The 22,871-nt window shown below is 36.3% G+C and overlaps 1 protein-coding gene across 1 annotated transcript; it reads left to right on the forward strand.

Annotated features, from left to right (window-relative positions):
• Positions 1–930: 930 nt before the first annotated feature.
• On the forward strand, positions 931–22,521 carry LOC129274256 (protein FAM117B-like; the record flags this gene model as incomplete). Its single annotated transcript, XM_064108289.1, has 6 exons — positions 931–1,008; positions 6,628–6,888; positions 10,146–10,319; positions 12,657–12,870; positions 15,900–16,032; positions 17,001–22,521. Coding segments are annotated over 6 exons (1,098 nt in total), but the record flags the coding sequence as incomplete, so codon positions are not given.
• Positions 22,522–22,871: the final 350 nt, after the last annotated feature.

Raw genomic sequence — 22,871 nt, forward strand, 5'->3', positions numbered from 1 at the left:
CTCCCCTCGCCCTTCCCCTCCCTCCCTCTTTCCCTTCCCTTCCCTCCCCTCCCTCTCTCCCTTCCCCTCCCCCTCTCTCCCCCCCTTCCCCCCTCTCCCATCCCTAACTCCCCCCCCCCCCCCCCGTCTCTCCCTCACCTCATTTTCACTATTCTGAACCATCTCTCTCTCTGAATATTAATTTCCCCTCCTTGTTTTTGTCTTGTGGTGTTATTACAAGCCTCCGGGTGATGCCCCATTTCTTGAAAAGCATTTGTTCTTTAATGTCACAACATCTACAGTACTTTATATGACATCCACCTTCCATTGGTGATGTCATTTGAGAGAGCTTGATATCATCTTCTCAGAACTTAAAGTTAAGCAAATATTTGAACTTTTTAGGTTATTTCTGAAAGATATGGCTCTCAAGTTTAATATTTTCATAAATATAATATATCACCAAATGAAAAGTACAGTAATAATTTTAAGAACACTACATGTATATATTGGGTTAAGTTAAGAAGTAATGCACAATCATAATGGCATCTTGATAATACTACCTCCATCCCCCCTAAAGAATTACAATGAGTACTTTGAAGGTCCATTGTACTTTACACTACAACAGAAATCTCCTTTCAGAAGTTTTGTTTTTATGCATGTAGTACAGAGATTTGTGAAATATATAGGAGAGATAGTAATGGACATCATTTTGCTGAGCAGTGCACTATTGCCAATGAATAAAAGAGGGATTCAAGTTTTATGTACCTATTTTACATGTGATTTCCATGGTTTCTTTAAAGGTCATAAGCCCCCCCCCCCCCATTCAGACAGACATGCATACATGTACATTTACTACCTAAACCTGAATAAATATACATGTATGTGTAAAGCTCTGAGTGTCTTGCAATGTTGCTACAACAATAATATGTTTTATTGTGTCTTTGTTTTCATTTCCAGACTGATGATGTTGAAAGGAAGGGCTCTCACAAAAGGTCTTCATCGTGGGGAAGTGCAGACAATTTGAAAGAGGTAAGTTTAGCTTAACATCCACTTGGTCTAATGTGTAGCAGTTGGTCTAATTACCTGATCTAACAGTCAGTGGTGTATCTTGGGCAAGGACACACGAGCCCTATCACCACATTCAGGGATGGGGTGCTCCAAAGTCAAAATAAGAACAATACGGGTAAAAGAAAACAATAAATAATTCTTTAATAGAAAAATAAAATATACAATCAGCAACAACAAAAACAATAAACTATTAAAAGAAAAACAATTATAACTGACATTCATTCAGCACATGCCTTGTTATAACAGAAACATGGGGCATCATCTTTAAAGGGGTAATCCAGGCTGAAAATTTGATCAAATGAGACAAGGAATAACAAAGTTATGGCATCTTAAAGATTTGATGTCACATCACCACTCGTTCTTATGTATTTCATTATATGAAATTATGTTTATTCAAATCTTGTCCTTCAAGGATAAAAAAATGAATTGATAACAGAATTATTCTATTATAAAGGAGATATATCATATGAAATGATTATGATTTCATGTGATAACATAAGAAAAAGGAAAGTGTAGATATGACATCATTAGCCCAATGAATCAATGAATATTCATGATGACGAGCATATAACTGTTTTCTCAAAATATTGCTAAAATTTCAAATTCAGTATTAAACTTCCTTTATATTTGTTATCAGGTTTCGATGAAGTTTTTAGCATTTTGCTTTATGAATTTTACTCTTGATACATGTATAATTATTTTCATCCCGGAGTACTTCTTTAACTCTTGTCCCAGCTGTTATCTTAAGTTTCCTACATGTACATGTAAGATCAACCATTACAAATATTTAAGGCTCAAATTACATGTTCATTAAATTTCTATTGGCAATAGGAAATTAAAAATATGGAATTTAGAGCACTCGTGTCCTCTCAGCACAGTGCTCAATACATTGTCAATATTGATCTGATGTTAGTCTGTCAGTCATCCAGACACACAGACATTTCAAGGGAAAAACTCAACTACACTGTACTGTAGGTACTCATCAAATACTGCACCTGGGTAAGGTGCAGCACAATGTCTATGAATTCTTGCTGAGGGAAATTACTCACTGCCTGGGATTTGATCCATGGCCCTCTGATTGCAAGTCGAGAGTCAGAACCACTAGACCATGATTATGTGTTCATTTGATCATTCTATTCAACTTTGAGATTTGAAAAGAGGTTCAAGCAGTCCCATATGAACTTTATTTTCATGGAAATTGTTTGTTGTGCACCTTAAAAGTGCAGTGAAGTAGGAAGTTAGTCTTCAGGTCTCATGAAAATTATACCTGTACAAGGAATTCTATAAGAAAGTGCCAGTATTTGTAGATTGAATATCATAATATCTTCCCAGGTGTACGATAAGGTTACTCTATATAATATGGTACACTTTTATCCGGCTTCTAACAATTTGTTTTGTGATCATGGTTTAATAACTTAAAGGTAAAAAAGAAAGTAGTTGCAGCTAAACAATTATTTGATTTATCATAGATCTAGATCTGGTACATTGAAATAAACATAACTTTGTGAAATCATGAAATCTAGTAGTTGAAAACACGATAATTCTGATGATCACTAACACAAGGAATATGTGGGACAGTGTATTAATATTGTGAGGAAAAATACCAGACATTTTTAGAATTCTATGCTTATTTTGCTAATTTCTCAGCAATTACACATTTCCTTCCAAGGCCATTTGGCAATATTTTAAATAAAAATGGATTATTGTCATTTATTTCACAACCGTAATATGACCGCTCCTAATTGCAAATCTTTATAAAGCATGGTCACTGTTGCCTTCCACTCATAAACAATTGATGAACATGTCGAGACATGAATATAGGCCTACGTCTTTCCAATGTATGATATGAAACCATATTAAAACAAATATGTGATGTTATTGAATCAGAGAAAATTCTTAATGGCTATACTGGGAGGACTATGTGGGAGGTGGAGTCAATTCATAATATACAATCATTTCTTTTAGTCTGTTTTCCATTGGGTGTGTGGGTGTATGTTATAGGGTAGATGTATTGTACATTCATGAGTTCATTTATTAAACCTGGGTTAAATGCAAAATCCACCCTTGAAAAAATCAATGAATAAATTTCTAAGCATAATAGCCCTATTTTTGAAAAAAATATTAAAATTGTATGAAAAATAACAAATCATGACAAGCATTATTCAAATTATGAATAATCATGAAACAGTCATGATAATGCACAGAATACAATTTGAACTACATTTGCAGATGTAACAGAAACTTATCTTTAATAAAAGGTATCAGATATCCTTAAATAGATTTAACCCCAAAGATATGTGCACATTGCAGAGTTTTCATTCACATTCTGACAACATGCATACTTTAATCAAGCCAAGTCATTACGTTTGTATCGTGAACATGTATGCATTTAAGATAGCAACCTGTTGGAACCTACTGTACATGTATGTACATGCGTTTCACTGAGCATGTGTTTTGTAAGCTGTACATGTGCAAGCCCTCTCGTACATTGCAAATTACACGGGGAGTATCATATTCGTGGAATGGTTACTAAATTCATCCGAATGATGGGCGGCGAGTAAGTCAACTATCTCCTTACTGGAGTTGAGTTTCCTACAAGACCTGTTCAGATAGAAGAAAGTTATACTGCTTTTACAAAGACAAGTATTTTACCCATTATTAAAAAGGATAATTAATTATTTGTTGTCTTGTTCATTTTTCCTATTCACATCAAGTTTTGGCATCGTTAATATTTGTCTTTCAATGTAACATTTTTTCCTATTGAATTCTACAGCTTGTGTGACACACATATGTACATGGAGGTTCATAGAGAATGTGTTACAAACTCTTTTTTTTTTTCAATTTGCATACACATGACAACGGCGATTTTCAAATGTCACATGCATTGCCAATTCAGGGATTTAGTGATTATTTTCATTAATGAAAAGTACCATTGACTGAAAGGCTCTTCTGCATCACAAATAGGCTATATGTGAACAATGCTTTCTTCTGCTTTATTTTGCATGATTAGGCTTCTGTTTGAAAAGTTATCAGGTGGCAGGAAAAAAAACTACACAGGGGCTCGTGGAAATTTCACCCCCGAAATACTCAAAAGAGCCAGGGAAATTTCAAAAAGTAGCCCTGGAAAATGCCCATTTGTTACAATGTCCTATGTTGCATATTCAGCTCTACAAAGTTGTGAAAAGTAGCGCCCCAAAATTGATTTTTTTTTTTTTTTTTTTTTTTAAACCTGTTTTAAGGGTTTCTTATTTTTAATCAGATTATGGAGCATTGTATGACTACATGTACATGTGGACCAATTAATCTGCCCCCCCCCCTGTGTACGTGTACACAATACACCTTCTTTACATTTGTATGCACCTTCATATGCATGCATGCTCTCTCCATTTCGAAGTATTAATATCCCCATGGATCTTTCTGAAAAATGGGCCTTTTATGTTATTACAGTTTTAGTTCAACAAATTATTTCAAAAATTCTCTATGGATGGTCTACTGATTTTACATGAAGTGTTGGTGGAGTTTAGTGTATATTGGGCCTTTTACATTATTTCATTTTTAGTTTAACAGTGGATCGTGGTCTCTTTATTTTTCCACCAAACCCATGGGCCTATACCTGAATTTTCATAGTCTGAATGAAGGATGGTTGGGGGGGTTGAGGTAGTGGGAAAAAGAAAGTGCACATCACACGTTCCTTCTGTCAGAACATATCCTAAGAACTCTTTGAGTTTCATGCGCAGCTCGAAATCTAATCTTGGTAGCGTGCACTGCAAGCTGCTCTCATAATTTGATTGCTTGTCGGATAGGCATGGGAGAGTTCTTTCAGGAGGAATGAAGTGGGTATGGGAGGGAAAGGGTGTCTCCAAGTGATGTGTCGGCCATATGTTTGAATTTTCATGTGTTTTTGGCATATTTATGCCCTTCATTTCTACCCGAAAGGCAGGTTTAATGCTCAACTTGAGTAGTTGTGCAACAGCAAGCCATAATTTCAAACTCTTTAATTTAAAAGCAAGGTTTAAATAAAATAAATAATATAGGATTTGTATAGCGCTCGTATCCACCTTGCTAGGTGCTCGTGGCGCTCCTATATTACCCATGCTAAGCAAGTCTACTGATTCTGGTGCGCACAGCTTTTTGAAGAATTACTTCCTGCCGGTACCCATTTACTTCACCTGGGTCGAGTGCAGCACAGTATGGATAAATTTCTTGCTGAAGGAAAACACGCCATGGCTAGGATTCGAACCCACGACCCTCCGTTTGAAAGGCGAGAGTCAGAACCACTAGACTCCAACGCACCCATTGTTTATTGTTATGCAAGTATCCAGTGGCCTGCTGTAGAGAAGAGTTATGATCAAAATCAACATCAAAACAGGGGCTAGGGAATGGTTTCAAAAGTGGGAGGGGGCTGACCATAAAAAAAATCACAATCAAATAGTCATTTTATGTTTTTGTATATGGTTTTGGAAGAAAGTGTGGGCTGAAGCCCATCCAGCCCCCCCCCCCCCATTCCATGGCCCCTGCAAAATCAAACGTTTCTTGATTTTCAACCAAAAGGAAGTCCATATTTAAAATCTGTGTTTGATTTTATGATTGCTTTCAAATGCAACTCTTTTTTAATCAGACCCCAGATCTGGTATGTACAGTAAAACCTAAGTTTGTGATACTAACTGTGTTACTAAACTGAAAAGTGAGCATATTGAATGTCACCATCACAGAAAGGCACGTGTGGGACCTCACAACATGTGAGATGGCAGGAATTCTATGCTATTTTGCTAGTTTTGCTCAACAATTATATTTTATCTACCTTTTTTCAAAATGCCCCAAATGACTGTCATTTTGGTTCAATGCAAAATGTAATTTAGAATGAATAGATACAGGGAAGGGCCCTCATACAGAAGATAATGATTTTTTCCCCCTGATATCACCCATGCTATTAAACTACTAGCCATGACGTATAAATACTACCTCCTCACCCCACCCCCCCCCCCCACTACTGTGTGCTAAGGTGCTAACACCATCTTAATTGACAACAGCCCACTACCCCTCCCCCCCCCCAAAAAAAAAATCAATTATTCAATCAAGCGTAGCTGTACTTGTTGCAAACCACGTACAAAAAAGAAACAAGCAATTATAAACATCAGACAACCTTCTGAACAGAAAGTTAATACATGGGACTACATACATGGAAGGGAGGATTGTTATTGTTCATGTGTGGATGTACATGCACATGTACAGTAATACCTCAGTCACATTTGCTCTACGGCGGCCGTACGGCGAGTCGAAATAGCCATTTTATTAAATTTCATTCAGACCACCTATATATAGATGGTACAAAAATGTTAAAACGGCTGTTTTCGACTCGCTGTACGACCGCCGTAGAGCAAATGTGACTGAGGTATACAGGATCTGGACATTACTCCTCTTGCATAATACGCATACATGAACATGAATGAGTGATGGTTTCATTTTCATGTGTAGGTATTTGTTAAGTATATGCTTTGTAAACAATAACCATGGAGGTTTCCAAATTAATTCACAAACTGAGAGTAATAATTGTTGTTTTTTTTCCTATCATTTGTACAGAAATACAAACAGCAGCTAAGAAAACAAGGTAATCGCCAGTCCTCTTCCAGCACACAGCGGGCGTCGCCGGTCCATGGGAACCACTCGACCGTCGCAAACCTTCCCTCACCCGTCAGTGCTCCAAGCTCTTCGTCGTCGTCCTCGTCAACGATCTCCATATCCAATTCCTCATCTACTGCCTCATCACAAACTTCCATCCCCACACCACCACCATCATCATCTAGCACGACGTCGGTTTCATCGTCATCGACCACTTTTCAGGTAGAAACTTTAAGTGTTTTCATCAAAACGAGTTCGTTCTCTTGCGTCCTTTTTCTTATCTAATGAATTGGCCCGATCAAAAAATATTGGGCTTATTTCTGTTCTAGCTTTTTATTTTTGCTCAAAAATTCATCCCAGAAATATTCAGATATTTTTGCTAGGCATCTTCACCAGGCTGAAGCTACATCTAATCCCAATATGGAACATGCCACATTCAGATCCGGGAGGGGGGGGGGGGGCAGTCAAATGTATTCACTATTGCTCTACACATGCGTGACCAAATTATTTCCAAACACTCCCTGAACAAGTTTTTCTCTGTGTGCAAAATAACCCCCTACACCAGTTTTTCGCCGGCTTTATTTACACAGTTTGGCCCCTAAACAAGTTGTTGCCAAAATATGACCCCGGTGATAAAGCCTGGGGAAAAAATACCCTAAACATGTTTGGCTAGTCTTTAATAAAATAAAAAAACTTTGGAAAAAAAACATACCCTAAATATGTTTTACCCCGCAATGGACCATTGACCAGTCTTTCAAAACCACCCTTTTTTGTGAAAATCAGTGTTTTAGATACCCTTAATGAGTGCACGCGCGGCCCACGTCCAAAACTGAAAAAATACCCCTTTAAACACGTTTTTTTGTTACGCATGTGTACAGCTATATATTTTACTGCTTTCATATGGGGCTATGCAAGAAACTTGCAATTGATCGCAAGTCAATTTTAGGTCCAAAAATAAATCGAAATTCATGCATTTCCATTACAAATTTGCAATTAATCAATGGCCTCCTTCTTGCATCAACAAGTATTAATTGATTTGCTTCAGTTAAAATTGATCCATCACTCGTAATTTTGCATCTGACATTTGCAATTAATGGCAAATATTTTCTTGCAACACCCCATTAAATTCACCAGATTTTGTCCAGAATTAATAAGTTGGAATGCTTACATGAATGCTGTTAATACAAATTTTACCCAATTGGATTACAAGCCGATCGTATAGTGTGTGACAGGCTTGACATACATGTAGCTGATTGGCTTTATCTTTGGACCTTTGTAGCTTCAGCTTAGTATTGATTTCCTTCCATTCAAAGTCAAGTATAATTTCTTACCTAGTATAATGAATACACAGAGAAGAAAGGAATATTTGTAGAATTAAAAACAAAATTATAAGGAAATACACATGTATAGGAGTAGACTGTACAATGGTTTGAAATGGGTACACCATAAAAAGCATCTTTCCCTTTTAGTAGCACTGCCTCAGTAATGTATTCCATCTACATCCCGCTGGGGCTTTTTGTCACAGTGTAGTCACGTGACCAGCACATGATACTGATGCCAATTTGAAGATTAAGCAGTAGCACCTATTCAACAAAGCATAAAATGATTGTCTTAAATGCATGCAATTGGGGCTTTCAGCATCATCATACCCTTTAAGTAACACTGCCTAATCAATGTATTCCATCTGCATCCAGTCTGATTTTCATTTTTTGCACTGTCCAGTCACATGACCAGCACTTCACTCTCGTATTTATAAGGAGCTGGTTTGAACACGTGAGCAGGAGAGTAGAAGATGGCTCCTTTAATACTAAGGATTCGTTCCCTTCTCGGAGTTGCGATGTACTTGATAGTCGTTTCAGAATTTTGAGGGATTTTGTTGTGCAGTGTCGTGCTAATATTCGTCCATCGTGTATTTTCATGTATAATGTTACCAGATAATCAATCTCTATTTGCAAGCACTCTCTGGAGTTATGAACAACCGACTGAATATAAACAATAATTTATCTTACAATTCTTCTTTTATGTAACCATAACATCAAGCTAAAGTAGATGATTTGTCAATGAAAATGACTGAATGATCATTTAAAAAAAAATTCAGATTAAACTAAAGTAATTTATTTATTTATTTTATTTCCAGGTAAAAGACAACAAGAATATGTACAATAGGAAGAAATTACCACCGACTAGTGCCTGAGGATGACTAAGAATAAAAACTAGTTTATGTTATGAAGCTCTCCTCACTAGTAGGGGTTTACAAATATACAAAAATAAAATCGGTATAAAATGGCAATATATGATTGGATGCATTACTTATTCAAACAAAGAACTTAATAATAAAGAGTGTTTGTTTCCATGTTTCCACAAGCAATTATAATATCCAGTCAATATGAAATGTTTATGCATTTTGATTTTTGAATAAACAATGTTATGCTCTTATCAGATAGTATTAAAAGTAATGATTTTTTTAAGCAGAAATGACTTTTAAAAATCAAGTATGAAAAGCAAGTACCAAGTAAATATTTGCTCTAAGTATAAGTTACCGTCATTTTCTTTTTCTGAAAAATAAATATATATTGATGTATCAGTTCATGGACATGTACATAGACTATTCAATCATAATAGAATTTGTCATTGAAAATGAATGGCATATCATTCAATGAAATGCAAGAACATGTACTGACATGCTTGTGCCCAGTACATCAATGCATTCATTGGCTTTATATATTATTGGCTATTAGATTAAGTTTACAATGAAAATGACAGCAATAATTTAGATTAAACTTCATAACTACTGTTAGCAAGTCATCGAAAGCCCACATTTTTGTTCGCAGTTTTAAATTTTTAATTATTTTCATTGCACTGCATGTACATGTAAATTTGCTTTGTTGTTTGAAGCGATATTGGTCTGGAAAAGCAAATGATATTGGTCAATATGATGTGCTGAAATGTACATCATATGACCAGTCATAAAACTAACAGGCAAATTTGCTAATGAATGATACTAATGACTACTTGTATTCACCTGTGGTGGTTTTGATATGATGATGGCAGGTTTATCAAATAACAAGGATTTACATAATGATCTTATAAGGCATATCATTATTACAGATCACTTTATACATTGTGTTATGTTTTCTACATCATGAAATAATTACTCACACTTGTTACCTTTGAAATGGTCCAAATATGTTCCAAGGTTACCTCGTGGGTGTAATTCTTTCTAATGATCTCAATGATGTATACCCCCCCCCCCTCCTAATGTCTCAAAGACCAGCTTAAATCAACAAACCCTCTTTCTCTACATTGTGTCTCTAGCAGGTCTCTATATCGACGAGTCTGATTACCCGCTCCACAGTCATTCCTCTTCCCGAACACTTGAGGGAATTCTTCGTCATGAACCCCTTCCCCCCCAGCCCGTTGATGTCTTCAAGACTTAAAATAAATCAACGAGCCCTCTCTCTATTGTGTCTCTTTAGCAGGTCTCTGTATCGACGAGTCTGATTGGTCAAGCGCACACACTTCCCCGCTCCACAGCCATTCCTGTTCCCAACCACTTGAGGGCGCCGCCTGTTCCCAGGATAAGGGGTAGCGTTGAGGGTCTGAACCAGGAAGTGGAGAAGCTCGTACTCATTGGAAATGACGAGGAAGAGAGGGTAGGTACCTGTAGATTGGTCTACAGCCACAAAAGACCGGTGTTTTGGCTCAGTTGGTAGAGCGTCCGTCTCACAACCGGGAGGTGGGGGGTTCAAACCCCGACCGCGTCAGACCAAAAGACGTTAAAAGATGGGAGTTGCTGCTACCCTGTTTGGCGTTCAACGATTAAAGGGATAGAACCTTGTCGATCTGGCGCTGCACAGCGGCTGCCGGGCCCACGATCAATTGGGCAAAGCAAATTTTCGGAGTATTTCATTTCATGTCTATTTCGAACAATAAATTATGGAGTTTAATTTTTTCATCATTTCATTTGTCTACTACCCATTTGGTTTCCTGCTCATATGGCCTCATCCCATATGGTCTCATTACCATTCAGGCCCTTATTCTTGAAAGAGGATTCAATTGTATCATGGTACAAAGCCATGCATTATGCAGATTTCTCCTATTATCACGTTTTCCTTTTAGCACCTTTTGCCAAAAGTGTGCATTTAATTTGGATTTTTTTTGTGTGTGTATGCAATGAAATAAGCATAATTATGTTTAAAAAAAGTCTGCATAGTCCATGGTTTTGTCCCATGTTACAATTGAAACCTCTTTTGAGAATACGGGCCATTGAGTACACCCACTTCATCTAATATCCACCTGGGGGGCGTTTCATGAACGGACTTGTCGGACGTTTTATCCGACAAGTCCCATTTTATCCGACAGTTACCATAGGAACAGTGCCTCTCAGCCAATCAAAATCATGGAAAGATGTCAGATCTGACAACTTGTCGGATGAAAATGTTGATGAAAGGCCCCCCTGGTCCTACCCCACTTTAATAGTCTATGTATCTCAATCAACTGTTTAACGACCAAATTTTCATTTGACATAGTACGAAATAATAAGTATAGGAACCGGGCATTGGACTAAACGAGAATTAGATTATGTGAGCATGAGACCATGTGACCATCAATAGTAGACCAAATAAGTTTAGCCCATGTGGTATTAGATTATCTGAGAAGGAGACCAATTGTTTCTAGACCACATGAAGATAAACCAGTGGTTTTACTAGTGACCTGAAATATTTGCTCCTGTGATAATGGCCCTGGGTCCCGTAACACAAAGGTTGGCAATTGATTGCTAATTTTAAAGAACAATTCTGATTGGTTCATAGTCAGTCTACATGTACTTAGCAAAATGCGCATACAACAAGGATCTTGATCGGTCATTTCATTTAGCGATAAATAGCTAACCTTTGTGTAAAGGCGCCCTGGTCTTTGAAAATAATTATCATCATAAAAGTAATAAAGTTTTATTTTAAATACTTAGGTTAGCCATTTCAGTTACCAGCAGGCTCTACATAAAAACATGTTAACCTTCTACAAATATACATTCACTTTTGGCATATCAGACAATATAATGGGGTAATTCCTGAAAATATTCAACCTTTCGTGGGTACAACCCCCGGGGGGGGGTGGGGGGACTCATACCAGGCGGTGTGAAAAACGGAGTCTCTGAAAAAGGGATCGCGGCATTGTAGGTACGTTGCACGCTAGTGCTGTGCATGCGCTAGCCATGCATCAAGCGGCTACTAATTATATGGAGGGAGTTGCGAAGCCGTACGTGCATCTCTCGTATGCAATGCCCATGCTTGACAATTTTGGTAGGGCTGGGGAACTGAGATGTCTCGTAACAGGGGTCTTGCGAGCGGGGCTGGGCGGCTTCTGAACTGAACTTTTGTCTTTCGGAGTATCTAGAGAACTGAAAATTAGGAATGAAAAAGGGGGTCATCAAAGCGGCACGTCCCGGTACCACCAATGTATGTGAGTGCCCCCCCCCCCCTTCCGGGGTCCAACCCCCATTGTTCTTGATTTTTATTTAATTTTTACTTTTCACTTCATGTACTGCCCAAGCTGTGATAATGTAATAGCATTGCAACTTTTCATATGAACTAGGAACAGAGATATTGGGAGATACATTCATGTACATGTACATTATAGATTTGTGCAATGATAAGAACCAGCATGAATAGTTTCCATGCATAAAGTACCTTGGGCAGTTCTTTTTGGTCTATTTGAAAGTAACACGTGTGTGTATTCATTCTAAGCCTGACATAAAAAATATACAGACGACTTCGCCCCGAAATGCTTGAAAGAGCCCTGGAAATAAAAAATTAAAAATAACCCCTCAAATCTCCATTCTTTTCAATGTTAAATCTTATCAAATTTTGCAGATTATTAAGGCAGTCCCCTGGAAATTAATTGTCATTTGCCTGATGCCGGATAAAAATGATGTTGATTGTCATCGATACCATTTTATAATTGTAACTTTTCTCTTTCTTTGTCTTGCACAGCCGACAGTTGATCCGCTACGAGAGGGTCACCGTGCCCCAATCCCCGGGGTAGCAAACATGCAGACCCAGACGCAGGTTGAGAACCAGGAGCTTTCCGAGGGTAGCGATCAAGGCAGCCGCAATCATTCTGTCTCACCAACATTCGTCATGGACAACTCCAGACCTTCCAGTCGCTCTTCCTCTACGGGCAACGGAGATGTCAAAGTGGATAAAGGTAAAGATCTTTAAAACTTTATGAAGTCTACTAGGGGCTTGTATGACCAGGGCCTGGTAACATATATCTCAGAGATGGATCGTAGGACTGATTGTTATGATTGATCATATACAATAATCAATGCAATCAATTATAGAAATCAACCCCATTATCAATCGCTAAGCTTTATGTAAAGCCCGTCTCTCACTCTGCGATCTGGTGCGACACGATTTTTCAAGAAATCGCATTTTGCATTAGATATGAAAGTTCCAAGAAGGAATTTTTTGTCAAGTTTGGAATGTTGTTAGGAAAACTAAAATCATATTTTTACTTTGCGGCAAGCCCTATGGTCGGAGTAAAGTCCAAATCGGCTTCAAGTCGCAGCTGATGATGACGTCAAATACGATTTGGAATTGAATTTTTTATTCATTCAGGGAGGCTCTATCTGGAATGAATTTCGATTTCAGTAGTCCTACCACTATTCTGAACTCTGATCCGTAATATTTTATTAGTTGGAATATCCATATCAAATGTTATCACAATTAATTTGAAATTCGGATCGCAACAAATCACATAGTGTGAGACAGGCTTCAGAGAGGCAAGGGGGTTGTTTCATAAAGCTGTTTGAAAGTTGAGCACAACTTCATCAACAAATAACACATGTTCTTGAGTGCTCCACTTAGATTCCCATACAGTTAAATTTCTTGTCAGCAAAATTTGAAAATGTGATCTTTGTTCAAAGTCTTCTTGTTTAAAAGCAATCGAATGCCAAGATTATTATTTGTCAGAAATTCTGATACCCCTTTCTTAAAATACCGAGGAGAATATGGATACCTCATTTAGCACAAGAAGGTACCTGTGTCTGTTCACTTGTAAAGTTGTGCATCACTTTACAAATAGCTTCATGAAAGACCAAATTGGCTGCACAAAACCCACCAAAGATTTTTTCAGAAATAAACCTTAAGTCATAATTGATTCTGAAAGATTCTAAGGTTTGAAATAATGCAGATCTCATAACCATATGATGATTTTTAACTCACTCTACAAGAGGATAAATCTGTACGACCATAAAAGCCAGCTTGTATGAGAAATAATCAACTGTTTCCCTGCTTTGGTCATCTTCATATTTGAGTTCACTAATCTACTGCATGAAGGTGACAAGAGAGGATCAGACATCAATAGAATTATCCCAGGAAGAGTCTGTAAATTACCTTCTAAGCTGGCTTGCTAATTAAGCACATCCTGTTCATTGTTATGGACAAGTATCAATGCATTAGCTTACCCTGAAGAAAGAGGGGATGGGGTCGAAAGGGTCTGGGATAAGCCAACAAGGACACAAATATGTCTTTAATAAAGAAACTATCAGTTTAGGAATAATCAGTGCATTTATGTTTTACTGTATATGAAAAGAAAAAGTAATCTATTTTAGACTTTTTGAGAAAAAAATTCACAAAAATTACAAATGAAAAACATTTTTACAATTTATTGGTGTTGTGGCCACATGCCACACCCTTTAATGTTTGTTCAAAGATGTTTAAGTCTGGCTTCTAATGAAAAAAGACCTAACACATGACAAAAATACAATTCTTATTTTTATGAATTTATCACCAGATACACATTTTCTACCAAAATCAGTAGGAACATATTTTTGTTTTATTCATACAAACACTTAGGTGGCCATCTTATTGTATTCTGCTTGAACTCAAGAAATTGATGATCTCATCATCTAATCTCTTACAAATTCCAGTTGCTAAGAAATCATGCAGGGAATTTGCCTTTGCTCATGCAGGGCCTAACCTGTGGAATTCTCTTCCACAGAGTTTGAAAACCCAGACTTCAGTGACCACCTTCAAGGGCAACCTGAAAACATACCTGTATATGAGTGCTTTTTGATAGACATTGACTTATTGTTCAGACATGTTTCATATGTAAATATTTTTTGTTGTTCTGCTCTGAAGTGCCTTGAGCATCTAATCAAGATGGAAAGTGTGCTATACAAATCTATTATTATTATTATTATTAACTCATTTTTGTCTCACCTGCATAGCAGAGTGAGACTATAGGCGCCGCTTTTCCGACGGCGGCGGCGTCAACACCAAATCTTAACCTGAGGTTAAGTTTTTGAAATGACAGCATAACTTAGAAAGTATATGGACCTAGTTCATGAAACTTGGCCATAATGTTAATCAAGTATTACTGAACATCCTGCGTGAGTTTCATGTCACATGACCAAGGTCAAAGGTCATTTAGGGTCAATGAACTTAGACCATGTTGGGGGAATCAACATCAAAATCTTAACCTAAGGTTAAGTTTTTGAAATGTCATCATAACTTAGAAAATATATGGACCTAGCTCATGAAACTTATACATAAGGTTAATCAAGTATCACTGAACATCCTGCATGAGTTTCACGTCACATGACCAAGGTCAAAGGTCATTTAGGGTCAATGAACTTTGGCCGAATTGGGGGTATCTGTTGAATTACCATCATAACTTTGAAAGTTTATGGATCTGATTCATGAAACTTGGACATAATAGTAATCAAGTATTACTGAACATCCTGTGCAAGTTTCAGGTCACATGATCAAGGTCAAAGGTCATTTAGGGTCAATGAACTTTGGCCAAATTGGGGTATTTGTTGAATTACAGCCATAAATTTGAAAGTGTGTTGGTCTAGTTCATAAAACTTGGACATAATAGTAATCAAGTATCACTGAACATCCTGTGCGAGTTTCAGGTCACATGATCAAGGTCAAAGGTCATGTAAGGTCAAAGAACTTTGGCCACGTTGGGGGTATTTGTTGAATTGCCATCATATCTCTATAAGTGTATTGGTCTAGTTCATAAAACGTGGAAATAAGAGTAACCAAGTATCACTGAACATCTTGTGCGAGTTATAGTAGTTTTCAAAATCAGCACTGCTGCTATATTGAATCGCGTGATGCAGGTGAGACGGCCAGAGGCATTCCACTTGTTGTTATTACCTCTACTGACACAAATGCTCAACTACCATTAATGCAACTACCATTATCTGTATAATTTGCCTTTAGGTGAAAGTTCACCTGAGTATCACTTTGGAACCACTAAGTTCTCCAGCTCACCAAGTCACAACAAATCATGGCAGCTAACGAGAGACCCTCCTGATGGATGTGAAAAACCACAGAAAACAAAAGAAGAAATGAGGTAGGTCACTGTCGTTGGTTTATAGGGTTTATAGCGCTATCCCATCAATCTTCAATTATTTTCACCAGGCTTGTACTGGATGGCTTTCGACCTCCCTGATACAACTCTTGTCATCATTTCTCAGTTTAATTCCACTTTGTGTAAGAAATAGATTTTAATTTAGATAGGCATAGTGCAATATCAAAGCGAATTACTATTATTTGAATACTCATCAGTTGTTAACTATTTGACGGTCAGTACTGACTAGTGCTTTTCTTTTATGGATCTGAATGTCAGGTTTTTTTTGTAAGGCCTTGAAAAAGAATGGTTGGAATTCATAAACATATTTTAATCTCTGGTCTGAATCTATGCTTTAATAATTCAGTGCTTGCTGTGAGACAGGGTCAAATAATAATTAATGCATGCTTTTGTCACAAGGATATAAATTCACACTTCTTACAAGAGATTACAGCATTAATGACTCGGTTGTTCTGAAAAACAATCCCATTGCTTATGTAAATTTATTTGCATAAACAGTGAAGTGGTCATTGACACTCCAAAACAGCCATTACAAAATTGACCAAGTGTCAAATTTTGTTGTAATATTCACTAGGTTTCGTAGAAATTTCACATATTCATACCAGGGTTCATACTCTAATAAAAGAATAGCTACATTTTCACACAATATTATTAAAATATTTGTTGAAAGTGTTAATCTATGTAGTTAAGATAGATTGTCCATACCATGTAGAGTTGAAGAGAAGTGACTGGTAATTGAAATTGTTAATTATATGTATTATACTATGGGGTAAGTTTATTATACAAGCAATTAGGCTTCCTCTCACCCTTCCAAATGGGAAATATCCTTTTTATGTAAATGACTTTCTATTTTTTAATTGTGGAAATAAATTTGAATTGAATTAGTTGAATATGCTGCTAATGGAAGAAATAATGATATTTGTTCTTATCTTCCTTGTTCTATTTTGTAGTGGAATCAAGATCCCGTATGATTATAGTCACCTAGCATACTGTCCAGACAGCAAGCTCCCGTTCAAGCTTGAACAGAGTGATAGCTCGGCCTTCTGCGCCGTTCCCAATTTCCCTCAGGGTAAAGTCACCAGGGTCTCCTCCAACAGCGCCCACACCCAGACAACAGGTCCGCAGGTACAAGCCCAGACCCAGACAGCGGATATCGGTGGTCCTGAGACCAATGGCCATGCAGAGTAACATCGTTCAGTCCTGGCCCATTCTCTTGCTAGACCAGGTCCGGAGAGCCCTAATTCTTGATCAAGACCCATGGGGGTGATGTCCTTCGGTTTTAGATGTTCTTGAGGACATCTTTCGCTTTCAGATGTCCTTCAAGGAAATGTTCGTGTTTCTGATGTCCCGCATTACACCTGGTACTACTGCTGGCATTGTTGTTGCAGTCCTTTGCATGCAGAGTAACATCATTTTAGCTCCTGACAATCATCTTAACACTTGATGCACCTGGCCCACTCCTAAGTGTACAGAACAACATCTTTTGAGTTCCAGATAATATTACTTCTGACATTGTCGAATTCTTCACATGCAGGGTAGCAATATTTCACTTCCTGACAACAGCAGGGGGGGTGAGAGTTCAGATTTTTATCTGATTTCAGATTTTTTTTTTGGATTTCAGCTTAATTTCAGCTTATTTTTGGCTTTCCTCTGGACAAAAAGTATGGGAGCTCTTTCTATTTCAGACTTTTTCAACCCTTTTCAGTTTTTTTCAGATCTTTTTATTTGTGGCCACTCACACCCCTGCAACAGATTTAAGACTAGGATCAGCTGACCCACTCCTAAGTTCCATATGTACTGGTGTATTTTTCTAGCCGAGCAGTGGAAATGCTATTACAATTTTGTTCCATTTGTAAAATACTATTGAAAGGTGTGATGTTCCACCTCGGCTGTCAAAAAATTTCAGATTTATCCCTTTTTCACGCTGGGATGATACAATTTCCTAGTTTCCTCTGATTTTGATGAAAATTCACCCTTTTATTTCTTCATTCCTTCCTTTCACCGTCTTGCAAATCCTTCATGCATACCTGATAATATTCACAAGCACTGGAATTTTTCTTCCTTATTACTCTTCTTCTTAGATATTTTCCTCTTCAACTTTTCTACTTTTCCACTACCCTCATATGTGTTCTAAAAGATCACTTATCAAACCCAATAAAATGGTCAAGACGAATTCAGTTTAATACATGTATAAAGGTACTTTATAGTGTTCGTATAATTTGCCCCTGCCATGTGCATACACTTTGTTTAATTCTGTTCTGTTTGGTGTCTTGTTCAGGTTCTATGAATAAATGCTTCAATTTGCCCACACTTTTTTAATAATGGGAATAAATAATGACAAAATACTTCCTAAATAATAATGACTATTAAGGTTCCTTGATGCATGAGGTATAAGCCCAATCCGTTAATAGTTTTATTTTAAAAGAATCTACAAAATTTGAAATACAAGAAGATAAATGTAGCAGTCATATGTTACAACAAAAATTGTGGTGGATTACTCGCTATGTAGCTGGGGCAGCGGTAGAGAAAAACTTATTGAATTTATTTATTGAATTGATGCCCAAGTTTTATCATAGCTTGAAATGATGATATAAAAGATAATATTGGGGGTATCACATGTATTTTTACATCAATCTATTTATTCATCTATTTATCTTTCTATTTATCTCTTCGTTCTATCGTTTTTAACATTCACAAAAGAAATGTCTCCCCATCCTCAGTCTATCTTTCTGTCTCTCTCTCTCTCTATCTATCTATCTATCTATCGATCTATCTATCTGTCTATTTATCTTCCATGATACTCCCCTAAAAGGAGTCAAACAGCTAGGGTATCTAATCTGGGTTTATAGAGCACTTTATGCTCGAAGAATTCTTCAAAATAATTTCTCAGAAACCTGCAAAAAAAAAGACTTTGTCTAGTTTTCCTTGAAACTAACCAGCATTGCCATTACTTTTATTTCTGAAAGAAATGGCTTTGATTATAAAAGAAAAAAGGAGCCATTCGTTAGGAGGTGAGGTTATATAGTCTTGGTTATGGTGAATTAGGCTTAGAACATGCTGTTGGATTTGATGTATATATCAAAGAATATAAGACTTTGTGTAAGAAAATACAAGAATGCCTGGATGTGTGAAACTGCGAAGGTTTGTTTCAGATGATGTGAAATTGATGCTCTATGTTCATATGTTTCTAATTTTCATATATTTTTCTGTGACTTTCAATGGACCAATCATTCAGTATCCAATCGTCTTTTTTGTGTGCAAAACTGCTTCTATTTCCCCCCCCTATCGTAGACATGTATTCATCCTTGATTCATAGTGTAGATTGAAATAAAACATAGTTAACCATTCTCAATCGCCTTTAGTGTCAAAAAAAGGTTTTTAGATATCTTCTTGCCAGGTGGATTTGAACTGCGTTCGCACTGTTATTTGTTTGAACGCAATCCTATCTTTGTATATATTGCAATGTATGATAATTTTTTTTAGAGGCTGCAATATACGGTTGCACATTTTCCTTCTACGCACACGCTTTGCTGATTTTTGTTGGCGCAAGGAGTGATTTTTAAAATGCAGGATGGAAAATTGAGCAAAGATTTGTGTATTATTATATGAAATTGCCTTTGATTAAGTTAAATGGAATATGTTTTTATTTAATTTGAAATTGTGTACCCCCGGTACATCAATATCCTGATTAATTATTGTCAAATTTGTGTCCATGTTTCCTAAAAATATTCACCTTTGAATCTATTTTACTTTTCCTTTCTGTGATATCAGGATTATTCTGATTCAATAATCCTTAAATTGATATTATTGGAACGATATTCATCATTATATTTATCTCAAAGTTTGCACTTCCTGCTCATGTATAATATCCAGTGCTGATCGTTCTTGGTTGAAAGTAAAGAAAAATAAATTTGCTAGATGAGGAACTAAGCTAGACCACTTATCACATACTCAAAATCTCCTACCTAGAACCTTATGAAAGTGATCAATCTTGCCTCATAGAAATGACCATCTCACAACCCCTAAACTCTCAAACCTATGTTACTACAATGCATAGCAAGGATGCCTATAAGTGATATTTTTGTCAGTTTACTATTCTGGTTTTTAGGCAATTATTACTCATACAATTTTTCTCACTCATCTAGTCAAATTTAACAATACAAGATTTGTAAATCCAAAAGTTGGAAATTCATTATGTTTCTCATAAAACTATTTGAAGTTCATTCTTACACACAATGATATTAAAATATCCATATATTTTTATAGCGATCAGCGGACAGCACTGATTACTCAATGATTTTGAAGTACAGTCTGTCAGGATCTGGCACAGGTTTGAGCATTGAACCTTTTATTGGGGGAGGGGGTATTGTGCCCCCCCCCCCCCACCAGTTCAGATGCAGAAAACAATTTGATATTTCCTCTTGTAGCAATATTGATCAGCGATTATTCATTTCCGGCGATACACAAAGTTCATATACATGCGATTTGCCCATTTCGCTAAAGGGCATATGAATATCATCAATGTAATTACTAAATTGTGTCATGTATGTGGTAGGATGTTCACACAAGTGAACACTGGTAGTAAACATGCGATAAATGTTTTGAACATTGAATTATGCCAATGTCGTGAACTTATTTACTTTTGGAGATATTCTTTGGCGTGAGTATATGGTGTAAATTGGAGAATTTGAGGGTATTTTTTCCTGCTAACATATACATATACCACTTGCTTTTGATGTTTATCCTTTGGTGATTAAAAAAATGATAAAGTTATATGTGGAAATATAGTTTGGTTAGAATGTCCTTTAGTGGGGTTGTATGTTTTTCGACATTGTACAAAATGATTTGTTTTTGTGGACGTGAACAAAAACAAAAGTTTAAATGCAAATAAGTTCCGACTTGAATTTGTACTTAAGTTTTACCTTAAAGGACTCATCACTGTACTATGATAATATGTTAGGTTTTTTTTTCAGGATTATGATATGCATTCAGTTTTCGGATGGTTTCTGTATGTTGTTTATTTTGGTGCCAATTTGCAGATTGGACTTTCTTATATGAAGTGCTGTACAATGGCTTCTCATTTTAGTCGTTGGAGCGCTGATCACCCAGATAGTGTTGTCAATTGCTGGGAAAATTTGTGAGATATGTCTTATGTTCCTTAAAAAACAAATCAATGTGAAGTAGCATGTTGGTGATGAATTTTACTTGATATTTAAACAAATAAGAAAGAATTGATTGAAAAATATAAACATGTAAGATATGTCATTTATTTTGTGATATGATAGCATGGACTATATATAGTTGTCATGCACTAAATTGTAGTGCCTTAGACTCTGTCACAGTTTTGGAAATTTGTAGATTGCACATAGCTCACTTTCAGGTTAACATTGTCACCTTTTAATTATTATTTTTTTACTACTTGCGTAGTATACACATGTACACAGGCAAGTACGCTTTATTGATATGTCTCTTTGATATAAGAAATTTGGTATTTGTTGATAATCTTTGTTTTTGAAAACAATGATAGAATAATGTGTTTTCCCCTTTTACCTGCTCATTCAGGCTTGGAAAAGATTTTTTGATGTAAATATGAATAGATTTGAGCTCTATGATTCCAGCAAGCAGGGCATTGGTTGTTTATTTTTCATGTACAGGTTGCGAGTTTGCGATTCATCCATTCATTCATTCACTTCAGCTGTACATAATTCAAATTGTATGTAACTAGGTGTACATATTGTAAACAAAACCCATCTTTCTTTTGCGAAAGCTATTTTACGCTGTTTTTTTTTTTTAGATACAAAGGTTTTGTGCAGTGTTAGAGAAGGAGAGAATGCAGTGGTATATTAACAATGTTTACCTTTTGTATATCTTCCCCATCATATTCAACTTATACTATGAAAGAAATAATGATTTTTTTTATGCAAATTAGCAATGCACCTGAGTTGAGCTTTTTTTTCTGTTATGTACCAAATAGCAAGAACATGATGGGTATTATTCTCTTTTTGACAAGATAATTGCATTTGTTTGATTTTTCTTCTTATCTCGTTCATGACCCATGTAATCTGTACAGGATTCTAGTCAAGATTATTTCTGTAATGCGTGTCGATCAATATATCAGTATTTTTTTTAGTGTGTAGTTTTGTGTTGACCATGATTGGATGTTGATTATGTTTGTTTTTGTAATAATTGCTGTCGTTTTTATGTTTGATGTTCATTGATGAGAAACACTAATTTTTCCCCTTTTTATTCTGTGATAGTGGCACCATAAGGACAGCCACTCCATCTATTAATTGTATTTGATTTCTTAACTTAGATCCTTGATATTATATATTTATTTTTCAGTTTCAGAATGGGGGATGTAGATGAATACTTAACCCTCTGTTCGATTTAGTTGAAACTTTTGGCAAATTATAGTGCCTAAAAATGTAATATGTTGCCTAGCCCAAAACATTAAATTTGAAGGAGTCTTGATTTGCATGTAGTGTATATTGTTATCATATATGCATTTTTTCCCCAATTAAGCGGGAAACAGGTATGAAAACATACATTTGAATCCTGTTTACATGTAAGTTTTTTTCAGATTGAATAATATTGATTATATTTGACATTTGTTAGAACATTCAAATCTGTTAAAAGTATAATGAACATATTTTTGTTATTGATTGATTCTTTAAGAAAATTTTGATATGACAAGAAATCAGTTTTAGCATTTTTAAAATTCTTATTATTCATCCTAATATAGGAGGCCCTTCATACACTTATGGAATATAGTTATTGTATGTCAGGATGGTTTATGAGAATATTCTATCCTGAGACTTTTT

Source organism: Lytechinus pictus, chromosome 13, assembly GCF_037042905.1.
Source record: "Lytechinus pictus isolate F3 Inbred chromosome 13, Lp3.0, whole genome shotgun sequence".
NCBI classification, from domain to species: domain Eukaryota; kingdom Metazoa; phylum Echinodermata; class Echinoidea; order Temnopleuroida; family Toxopneustidae; genus Lytechinus; species Lytechinus pictus.